Source organism: Takifugu flavidus, chromosome 9, assembly GCF_003711565.1.
Source record: "Takifugu flavidus isolate HTHZ2018 chromosome 9, ASM371156v2, whole genome shotgun sequence".
In the NCBI taxonomy this organism is placed as follows: domain Eukaryota; kingdom Metazoa; phylum Chordata; class Actinopteri; order Tetraodontiformes; family Tetraodontidae; genus Takifugu; species Takifugu flavidus.
In genome coordinates this window covers 983,834-994,891 of record NC_079528.1, presented here as the reverse complement: position 1 = coordinate 994,891, position 11,058 = coordinate 983,834, and the positions used below count along the sequence as shown (strand labels likewise).

At 42.3% G+C, this 11,058-nt stretch overlaps 2 protein-coding genes across 2 annotated transcripts; one reads left to right on the top strand and one right to left on the bottom strand.

Annotated features, from left to right (window-relative positions):
- The first annotated feature begins 245 nt into the window (after window positions 1-245).
- On the top strand, window positions 246-4,284 carry uprt (uracil phosphoribosyltransferase (FUR1) homolog (S. cerevisiae)). Its single transcript, XM_057042534.1, has 7 exons — window positions 246-529; window positions 929-971; window positions 1,066-1,135; window positions 1,289-1,351; window positions 2,168-2,329; window positions 3,346-3,444; window positions 3,929-4,284. The coding sequence occupies exons 1-7, from the start codon at window positions 312-314 to the stop codon at window positions 4,033-4,035; spliced, it is 762 nt and encodes a 253-aa protein (XP_056898514.1). The 5' UTR covers window positions 246-311; the 3' UTR covers window positions 4,036-4,284.
- zdhhc15b (zinc finger DHHC-type palmitoyltransferase 15b) lies at window positions 4,200-9,094 on the bottom strand. Its single transcript, XM_057042532.1, has 11 exons — window positions 8,712-9,094; window positions 8,348-8,374; window positions 8,141-8,235; window positions 7,908-8,028; window positions 7,550-7,619; window positions 7,330-7,362; window positions 7,132-7,252; window positions 6,839-6,971; window positions 6,567-6,697; window positions 6,240-6,354; window positions 4,200-5,871 (listed from the first exon to the last, which is right to left on the bottom strand). The coding sequence occupies exons 1-11, from the start codon at window positions 8,827-8,829 to the stop codon at window positions 5,828-5,830; spliced, it is 1,008 nt and encodes a 335-aa protein (XP_056898512.1). The 5' UTR covers window positions 8,830-9,094; the 3' UTR covers window positions 4,200-5,827.
- Between the last annotated feature and the right edge of the window lie 1,964 nt (window positions 9,095-11,058).

Genomic DNA, 11,058 nt, shown 5'->3' with positions numbered 1-11,058 from the left:
CCGTTATTGTCAAAGCTAGTAAGCTAGTAAGCTGCTTTTTCGAACTCAGTATGTATATTTTTACTTATCGAGCACTATTTTGATTTCGATTCAACGCTGTTAAGTATTCTGAAGCTCGCCTTTGCGGACCCAATGATTAATCCCTGCGCGGCAGCAGTGCGAATCGGAGATTTTGACTTTAAAGCAAGTGTCCGGGCACAGGGAAGAACACGTTTTCTCCTTTGTCAGACATCGTGCGTCGGTAAGTGGGTCGCCCGGCCAAGCCACAGCCTTAGCAATTTTGTGGAAGGACCTTCAATAAGTAGCTCAGGATGCCATGCCACAACCAGCAAATGAACAATATCAACACCGGCCAGGAGCACCCAATGAAGCAAGTGCGATTTGCCAGCAGCAGCCCTGCAGTCCTGTCAAATTCTGAACCAAGTGATTCCAGCAACCCTCCTGTCAACCAGGACAGCATCGGTCCACAGCTGAAGCTGCTGCCTTTGAATGACCAGATCCGTGAATTACAGACTATAATCAGAGACAAGTGAGTGCACACAGGCGTGTTGGGCGACACCACACACCTGCTGTATAATCTGCAGTCTTTAGGCGATGAAGACATCCGTCTATTTTTATATAGTTGTGTCGATTCTGTTGCGCCCATTAAATGCACGTCGGCATTGTGCAGCACCACTAAACATGTAAATGGTTTAAAGACATGTACACGTTTCAAATGCAGGATTGACAAATCTTCTGGAACGACACAATAATTAAAAAAAAAAAAAAGCACATTTATCCAACACTGATAAATAGTGTCCTGTTATGCACTGGAACAGGATATCAGTGTTACATAATAGCACATATTTATAGAAGAGTAGGTGAAATGGTAGTAATGGGCGAGGTACATTGTCCGCTACCTAACAAATCCTTTCCCTTCATATTTCAGGACAACTAGTAGAGGAGACTTTGTGTTTTGTGCTGATCGGCTGGTAAGAATTAACACTGGACGTTGTAATAAAACACCTAGTGTGCGATTGCAGACATCCATTGGATTCTAAGATACAAAACTATTGTTTATTCCAGATCAGACTGGTAGTTGAAGAGGGTTTGAATCAGCTCCCCTTCTCGGAGTGCACGGTGACGACTCCAACAGGTAAAGATCTGTTCATCTAATAACAAATTTAAGGTCTAAAATGGTGACATTCACACTGGGCCAAGCAGAATGTGTAAATTAGTAGTAGTAGGAGTGCAGCCCGCTCATTCTGAGCCATTGCATTTAAACTTTTTTTAATACTTTTTCTCATAGGGTACAAGTATGACGGTGTCAAGTTTGAACGAGGCAACTGTGGAGTGAGCATAATGCGGAGTGGTGAGTGGTCACTCAGCTGTTAAACTGGAATGTTTTTTAATGATCTGTTGAATGCACAAATAGAATAATCGGTTAGACCTTTACACCAATCAACCACAGTTGACTTTTACATTGATCTGTTGCCTTTATTGTAAATGTGACATGTGAAATTCCTGGTACACATACAAAATCTCTATTTGGAACAGTGTATGTAACAGTTTTAGTTTAAACTGCCTGTGTGTCACGTTAACACCTGTGTTTGTAGATTGAGGGTAGTTGACATGTCAGAGTACACCCACAGATGGTGGAGTGCACAAAGACGCTGCAGTCTGAGATGAGCAAATTTGAGTTCTCAGAGTGACTATACGCACCATGAGCCTGCTGAGGAGGGGTTTGTGAAAAAACCAACATGACACAGTTACAGGAAATGATTCATCTCAAATATGCTAAAACTTTGTCTGGTTTCACAGTAACTAAAGATCTCACCTCAGCACCTCAGATCTCACTTCAGCAAACTATTTGTGTGGGGGCTTTAGTTGGTCAGGTGGTTGGGCAAAAGTATGTGCCCAGCAAATGAGATCAGCGGACTGCAGGAATACGCTTGATTACTCGGGTCAGAGGCGAACTTACAACTGTAACGCTGCTTTTTGGTCAAGTTTCAAGGAGGAGTTTTTTCTGCTCGGCCATCGTCAACACGGGATGAAAATAATCCAACTCCGGGAGAAAATAAATGTTTATCTCAACGCAGACTCCTACAACGTTGGCTCTGCATGAGGCTGGGTGATTCACAGGGTGAAGGAATTAATCACACTGGCATCTGCGTTTGTCTCCGCCCAGGTGAAGCCATGGAGCAGGGCCTCAGGGACTGCTGTCGCTCGATTCGCATCGGCAAGATCCTCATCCAGAGCGACGAGGAGACGCAGAAAGCCAAAGTCTACTACGCCAAGTTCCCTCCAGACGTATACAGGAGAAAAGTGCTGCTCATGTACCCCATCCTGAGTAAGTAACCAGAGGCATCCAGTTCCCTGCATGGAAATGTCAAGATATTCCCTTCTTCTTGAAAATGCAAACAGTTTCATGTGGTTATTCATTTTGACCTTCAGAACCATGTCTGCCATCTGCATTACCACATCATACTGGTCCATTCACACTGTTCTGATAATTATAGCTTTCATGGGGAAATTATACGCTGCTGGGGAGATGGCCACCAAGCTGCGGAATACCATAATGACGACTAACAAAAATAGTATCTTAATGGCCTTCATCCCCTGGTGTCAAAAAGCATAATTTTTCCTCTTTCACTTTTTAAAGTGAGTGGTCAAAATGTTTGTTAATATATGGGAAATAAATTGTCTTTATTCTGTCAGTTTCAGCACTACGGCAACTGGCCTGAAAACCACAGGAGATTTCTGCTAACAGATAATGTTTACTTGTTGCAAAAAAGAAAGTTAAGATAAAGTTATGTGTCATATGCAGTATAATGCACAGTGAAATGCATTTATTTAACCTACAGGCAATAGCCAATAAAAAAACAGTATTTACACATTACAGCATACAAGACAAGGAAAAAACATACAAATCTACACCTGAAATATAAAAATTGTAGGTGTTTGAACATCAGATTTATTTATTTTTAAAGTTGTTTTCTTAAATGAGTAATTCTCTGCAGCTGCAGCTCCACATTAAAGTGTTGGTATGGAGTCTCTGCCGTTCAGGTTGTTGGTGTCATAAAGCCTGAATAATAGAGCCATTATCAACAGGCTTGTTTAAGCGGTGCGGTCCAAGTCTGTCAGAATGATGGACCATATGGTGACGCTGACGCAACACTAACAGTAGCAGACATTACAGCTTGCCAAGAGGCCAGGCTCATTGACAGAGCAGCCATCAAACATCTTAAGAGATCTACTAGAAGCTAACATACTGTAATTTATCAGCCATACGCTAACTGCAAAATCCTAGCAGCTCATGTTAAAGTGGATGTATGAGAAAATAACCTTCCTGTTCTGCGTCTGCAGGCACAGGGAACACGGTGATCGAGGCAGTGAGGGTGCTGATCGAGCACGGAGTGCAGCCTAAACACATCATCCTCCTCAGCCTCTTCTCCACGCCTCATGGTAATAACACCAGACAGCTCACCACAACCGCATCTCGGTGTCAGGGCAGGTTTTTTTTTTTAACCCCCCTCCTCGCAAATAGACTCCAATCTTCTCCCTCTGCATCTGGTCTGCTCTGTCATCGAACTCCGGGAACCCTCCTGAGTGGCAGCACAAAGTCTTGAAAGACTTTAACCATTGTTAGTTGTGATGACTGGACATTATAGCAGGTTCTGTGTTGATTAGGATGGAACTTATGTTTTCCTGGACAAAACTTTCTGTGGATTTAAATATAATACTGTCCAGTCTCTGGTAGTTCACCGGAACTGTAGCCTCGCGAACATTGGCATTCAAAATACAGTTTATGCATATTTTATTCATTCACACCTACGCTCTGAATACATTTTTTTTTCAAGCTGAATTGGAATCACTTTGACCTTTTAACTGATATTAAAAGTCTATAAAATACTCCATTTCAACAATTCCCTTTACTTTTCCCATCTAGGAGCCAAGTCTATAATCCAGGAGTTTCCAGATATCACCATTTTAACCACAGAGGTTCATCCTGTGGCACCCACACATTTTGGACAGAGGTATTTCGGCACAGATTGAACCGGGGACAATGCGAGGAATGTGACCTGCTCCTGCTTTCTCTATACTGTGTTTGAGTGTGTCCCGTTTTCGCTTCTTGCCAAATGCTGGTACTTTGTCTCCAAAGCATCAAAATCAGGTGTATTTATTTGCTTTTGCTGTGGAAAGAACACAAAATTTAAATATTTAAGGGGTTGAAGTTTGATTTTATTTTGCATGTTGCAACAACCGATGGAAAATAAAGACTTTATATTTGTTAACAACTGAGAACTGTGAGTGATTCATCAGAGTCGGTACTGAGCAAAAGCAATGCAGTCTTGTCCTCCGGCGAGAACAAAAGCCAACGTGCCATAACGCAATACTGCAAGGGCTGGATTAGGATTTGTATTGTTACAAAATACAGGAATCCAAGATAAAACCTTAAAAAATATATCAGAAAATACACAAAATACCACAAGCAGCAGTGTTGAAACAGTAAACTCAGTACACAGTAAAATAGCTGACCAATAAATAGACACAAGACATACCGACATATTCTCTATTCTATACATGCTTTCGGTCTCACCACAGACTCGACACAGTTTGAGTCCAATAGGTTACGTGCGTTCAAGTCCTGAGCAGCATTTATTTCACCCAACAGAAGGAAAAACAAGCAGGTCCATAAAGCGTCTCAGAACAGCCACTGCACTGATATGGAAACATTTAACAGGGAAAAAGAAGAAGATAATCACTGCGGATGACTGTTGACCTCTGCCACCCAGTGGACGAGCGTCAAACATGATATTCACATATACACACCTAATTAAGATGATTACAACAGCACAATGAATCCTGTTTGTTTTCCTTTTACTGCAAGTGCACGATCAATGGAGAGCTCATGCTAGGGAGATCTCACTGTGATGCTTCTAATTTCTTTCAAGGCAGGAAATTAAACTGCATTTTACGACCGCTACGATGCCATCATCTTTCACTTAAGATATTACCAAGGTCGTCAGAAAGAACTCCGGTCCTCCTTCAAAAGAAAATTGTACTCAAAAGAGGCTTTGAAGCAGGGCTGCAGATTATACTTTTGTGATGTCTTACGACTCGTTATTGAGAGAGAAACATTCTCGGGGAGAAAAACGGCTTTTAAAAACTGTTAATGAGGCAAAGGATGGATTTTTAATGTTGCGTTATTAAAAAAAAAAAAAAAAAAAAAAAAGAAAGAAAGAAAAACTTTAACCTTGATTAAATACTTTGCACAACCATAACTAGTGGAGGCGATGCAGCTGCAGCGAGCTTTGTACTGAACACCACTAGGCCAGTGCTGGGGGCTGAAAAAGTGGCAGAAAATATGGTATAAAGAAGGTTTTGTTTCATCAACGGACAGAGAAGGAAGTAAATAGAGGGCGGGAGGAAATCAATGTGGCATCAATTCCCCGAATTAACCACTTCTGACTCAAATATGTTACAATAATAGATTATAAAAGGTTTGTGTTCCACAAGTTACTGTACAAAGTAGAATTTTCTGCCTCTACACAGAACAGGAAGTGGAACCACTAAAGTACGAGAAGTATTTTAGACATAAATACAGCAGGTAGTAATTTGACAGATTCTGAATCTTATTGATGCTGCTGAGGAGATGTGGTGCTACTGTTCATGATTCCAGTTCCTCCGCGTATCATGACGTACACTCAAACAGCTGGGACTAAGGACATGTTTGGACCTCTGTCAAACCTGTCAGAAGACCCTGCATGTTTCAGAAAGCATTTGCACTGTGCAGCAATGATATGCACCATGTTAATACACATCACACAGTCTTCATGTGGAGAAACTATTCATCTATCTCGATGGTGACGGAGGGATCATGGTCCTCCCCTGGAAAAAAGAAGACAAAATAAAGTGTTTGTTGTGGCTGGTTCAGATCTTATGGTCAGAGGATATGATACGTTTGTCCACCAGGGGGCAGCACCAGAAACTTGACGAAGCTGACGGCACTGAACACAAAATGTGCAGAGGAAGACTGGCAAATTTTAATTATTATTTAAAACAATTATTTAATTATTATATTTAATTTTTTCATCTGCACATCGCTTTCCCAAGTCCTTTTTAAAGAGTTTGCTAAGTAAAAACTTCCCAAGGCAAACTCAATGTTCCTGGGTTGGTTTGACTATTGAAGGGTAATGTGCAGTTTCTTGTTTAAAGAACAAGTATTTACATATTAAAATAATAATAAAGTGACATACCCTGGCTCTCTGCCTCCGAGCCATCATCAGATTCCTCCCACATATCCTCGTTGGCTAGCAAGGGATTGTGGGACTCAGAACTCTGGTTCTTCAAGGGGAAATAGTGACCATTTCCCTGGCTGATGAACAAATTTACAAGACCATTATCTCCAAGATCATTCCTTCTTCTAATCTCTTGGCTACATGTGTTTCTTCATGCGTATCGTGTGTTTTATTATGGAATTCATATAGGCCACAATATTTCTAGCTCTAGGTTTTAATACACCAAAATATACAACATATCTATTAAAAATGAGTAAAAAAAAAAGCCAATAATGCTGTATTGACTGGCCTTGTGAAAACAGGGACGAGCCACAGTCGTCGATCCTCTCCCAGGATCTGCTGCACATTTCTGCGGACTCCCACATTGAAGCCATTTCTGTCTGGGCCAGAGACAAACACTGGAGCTGAGAAGGCCTCTGGGGAACAGGAAAAATCATTTCACATGTCAGTATATATTAAACACATAAAAGAATGAGTGGTGATGGGATTTAACTAAAACATTTAATGTGGGACGACCAACAACTTAAACACAAATGATTTTCCAGATAAAATCTCACCTAAAGTTGATCTGTTTTTGGCCACCAGCCAACAGTGGTAACTAAAGAGGAACATGAGACTGACGAAGAACATGACCGCCACAAACATCAGGAAGAGGACGTGGAACTTTGCACGCCCGTTTGGCAGCTCTCCCTAGGAGAGAGAAAGAGAAGAGCTACAGTAGAAACCCGAGGAAAACCCCAGGGTAGTAAACAGGAATAAATACATACATTCACAACAAGTTTCAGCCACATGACTCGGTCACCAGCTGATGGGTTTTGTTATTTATCAGCTGTTTTTTTTAGTTACTCACCACCCAGAATTTGAGGAAATACTGACAGACTGTTGTTGCAATGAACACACAGTACAGTATGGAGTAGGAAAGGAAAAGCAGAAAGAATTTGTAGTTGGAAAAGCCAACACAGTTGTTCACCCTAGAAGAAAAAGAAATGTGGTATCAGAGCAAAAGTAAATCACTTCAGGCAGGGAAATTCAGCCATGTTTAACTTACCATGGGCAGTGATGGTCCATTTTCAAAACACATCTGCAAAAGAAAAGTTTGATTAATATTAAAATGTAGCAGCTCCTGTAAAATCTGTAACAGTATGAAGAGTTTGTTTTGAAAATTTACGGTGGCACTTTTGACACTGGTCAATTTGTTGTTTCCTTGTGGTAAATCTGAGTCGTGGTGAGGAGTTCAGTTTTTTCTTTTTAGCAAAGAGGGAGCTTACGTTTCACACACTGAGCAGTGGTGACAGCGGTCAGGCTTCAGCACTTGGCAGCGGTCACAAAACCTGATAGCTAGAGAAAAGATGAGGACAGGGTGAATTAGGGACATCTGAGCCGAGCCTACCCTTCAGCCGCCTCCCAGAGCCAAGAAACGACCCTTAACGACCAGCACTAATGAAATGAAATGCTTTGACTGCTTGTTCTGAATGGGACTGCTCATTGCCCAGGCTGTCTACCTTCATTACGCGCAGATTAGGTTCAATTTGACAGAGTGCGGCTAATCTACCAAGGTTTTCTTGATAAAACGAGAGGAAATATTGAAAACAATAAACTGAAAAATACTTTGAGAAGGACGCTTACCTCCTGACTGTGCTCGGGTGAAAATGGGGAGCTTCCTCGCAATCTCAACCAGGATTTGTTTTTGAACATCTGGCCTTTCCTCCATCTCATACCTGTGTTTGTCTGAGTAGGACAGCTGGAACTGCAGCAACAAACATACAGCCCACATCCCATGTTTGAAGTCGCCTCACTGTCTCATGCACATTAAAAGGTAAAGAATCAGTGCAGCTGATATACTGCACAGCATTTTATACCTTTTTGCATGGTGATGAAGGGGGTGTGAATATGGACTTCCAGTAGGTCCAGCAGAACATCACAAAACAAACATGGAATACCAGTAGATAGGCCACTGGAAGCACAAGCAATACATAAAAGCTTTACCAGGCAACCAGGAAAATGTCCACACATGTTGTCCAACAACATTTTAATCTTATGACCATGTAGACGAGCAGATCACTCACCTTTTTCAACCGTGTTTTTAAGCGTAACTGTGAAAAACGAGGGGGAAAGATGTTTTTATTAAATCAAAGGAAACAACAAGCTAACATACGGTACTAGCCAAACTAAAAGTTGCATAGAGGAAAAGACGGTTCCGGCTATGTATAAATCCTGAGTCTAATCGGCCAACATTAGTACCGGTGATAAATTAGATGCCACATTTTTAAGGCAACATTTAACGTAATTAAAGCAGCTTTTACACTTCCGCCTAACGTGCTAGCTACGTTTTATTTGTCAACACTGCTGTGCGGCAATCTGCGGTCTCTGCAGTTAAATGGCCAATAATCATATATTTTTTTAAAAACGTGACTGGTTTATTATACTTACAAAGACACAGCTCAAACACGTAGGCATAGTAGGACCACAACACCACGGAGGTTATAATAAGCACCGGTATCCAAGAGAAAACCCTCTGGCAGCATCTCAAACCTCTGGAGAGCGCCATGTTCCAACAAACCTCTGCTCTTATCAGGGTTTGACTAACATTCCTGGGATTGATCCGCCTTTGATATCGGAGAGCGATTAACTACACTGACTGTCGGGTGACGCTGGGCTATTAATGCCCGTTGATTTATTTATTTTTTTCAAAGGGCTGGGTTGAGTTTTGTTGAAGTCTGATGGATTTCAGAGCGAAATGACAGATAATGACAGACCGAACTATAGCAGTATATCGATTTAAAGTAAATATTACGGTTATACCAGCTGTGCAGCAGCCAGTTCAGCCCTGTTGATCAACTCTACATGTCATTCACAAAGTTCACCAGCAGGCGGCACCAGAAGACTTTATGAAGCGTAAACCCGTAAATCCCCCAGTAGGATATGAAGACAGATTGTGTTTTATAATATTGCTTCATTACTAAGTACTGTTAGCAACTAACTTTTTATAAATACATGGAGCTGATATTAAACCTCCATAGTCAACCCCACACTTTCATTTGCTTCTTTTGTCCTCTGCATTCACGTCTCTGTTCTGCGAAACTTGTAATAATGGAAACCTGAGAATCACCGGAGCATTAAACTGACTGTTAACAGCCCAGCAATGCTGTTCATCAGACTTTGAGTGTTCTTCAGAACTAGCTGCTTTCCAACATTTACGAAATGCAGATTCCCTCTGCGCACTGAGCTCTGGAACAAGGGTGTGAGGCAAACTGCAGCCGGTGCTGACCTCCTCACCTTCAACGCACATCCTCCTCACTATCAGCCTGCCCCTTTCTCTGAAATCTTATCCCTCTTCAACACATCGTTGCTCCGTCCAGCTCTTTTTGTCACCCTGCAGCTTCCTCCTCAGCACAGCTGGTTGATGACAGCTCCTCACTCATTCAAGCATTCACTGGAGGAAGGGAGCAGCCGTCCATCCATCAGAAGGGAGGCAAAGCCCTCTATGAGCCAATATGTCTAGCTTGATCGTAGCAACATTTATTTCAAATATTTAAGCCTTTTTAAAAGTTAAACACCTGCAGGTTGCATCAGCAGGTCCACACTGACTCCTCATCTCAGAGGTGTTTGTGTATGCATGTAGTGCTGCATTCACTGCCCCCTTGATTGTGGTCTACATACAGAGAGCAGGGGCTGGGGGGACCCCTTTTGAGAGGAAATCATGTGTGGTTTCTGAAGAGGACCCTGGAGTGTGATAAGGCCCAACGGCTGAGACAGCTTTTTCTTTACCCGCTGCTCGCTGTTGTGTCTTGATGAAGGGGCACTCTGCGTTTCATTCCACGCCGAGGTCGTCTTCCTCAGTCGTCAGAGAATGCTGACGATGCAAAGCACTCTGTTCCGCATCCTTGCATGTTGATGCAGTTGCACGTTTGAAAGGATACTTTTCACTCCCGCGGGGCCTCGATGCCTGGAGGAATGTTGGTAAAGCTGAAGTCAATATGCTTCACGTAATGAGGAAAAGGCTGAACATCCAAACATGTTTTCATTGGTGTGAATCCAGGTGAACATAAAATCTCTGCTGGCTGCATTCCGTATCAAGTTGTGTGTGCAGATTTCTGACACAAGCACAGGAGTAATTAGTAGACAGACCAGTGCAAGAAAGCAGAGCACAGAACACGGTCACATGCACGTCAATTTCAATTGAGCGTAACACACTACAGGATGAAGTGCATTCTCCCATTGACCTATGAATGCATCACACCGAGAAATATCAGTTTCGGTGCATTAGGCGTGTGTGAATCAGTCACGGATGCCACATGCGGAGCCAAATGTCATCAGCAGAGAGCCTGGAATTTGATGTCCAGACTCAGCAGAACAAACAATGACAGGGTGGGGAGGAACTGTAGACACCTCACCCTGCATGTGGGAAAATAAATGTGCTGCAGGGTGGAGACCCATGTGTCTTCAGCAATAATGGAAAATGCACTAGCTGCGCCACAAAAGGCTGCCACATGCACTTTAATAAAGACATTTCTTTGTGTAGTTTTGTTCCATTATCAGGCAAATGACTCAAAAGTGAAGTGACACATTGCGTCTGACCGCAAAATGATACATGAGGCATAAATTCAAGTTTAAACCACCTAAACCTAAATACTGAGAGGATGGAAAATCCGATCCAGAGGTAGCCTCTCTCTTGCTTGGTGGTGCTGAGAACAAGAGGGGAGCCGCTTTCATCACCTCTGGCTGATTTTCCATAAATACCGTCGGCTGCAGGGATACGTGTCGGTCAGGCTGACTG

Excerpts from the sequence above, each read along its gene's own strand:
- uprt (XM_057042534.1), top strand. The coding sequence starts at position 312 with ATGCCATGCCACAACCAGCAAATGAACAATATCAACACCGGCCAGGAG. Across the intron at positions 2,330-3,345 it reads GCTCATGTACCCCATCCTGA|GCACAGGGAACACGGTGATC; the intron begins GTAAGTAACCAG and ends CTGCGTCTGCAG. Across the intron at positions 3,445-3,928 it reads CCTCTTCTCCACGCCTCATG|GAGCCAAGTCTATAATCCAG; the intron begins GTAATAACACCA and ends TTTCCCATCTAG.
- zdhhc15b (XM_057042532.1), bottom strand. The coding sequence starts at position 8,829 with ATGGCGCTCTCCAGAGGTTTGAGATGCTGCCAGAGGGTTTTCTCTTGG. Across the intron at positions 8,236-8,347 it reads TAAAAACACGGTTGAAAAAG|TGGCCTATCTACTGGTATTC; the intron begins GTGAGTGATCTG and ends TTGTGCTTCCAG. Across the intron at positions 6,698-6,838 it reads CAAAAACAGATCAACTTTAG|AGGCCTTCTCAGCTCCAGTG; the intron begins GTGAGATTTTAT and ends CCTGTTCCCCAG.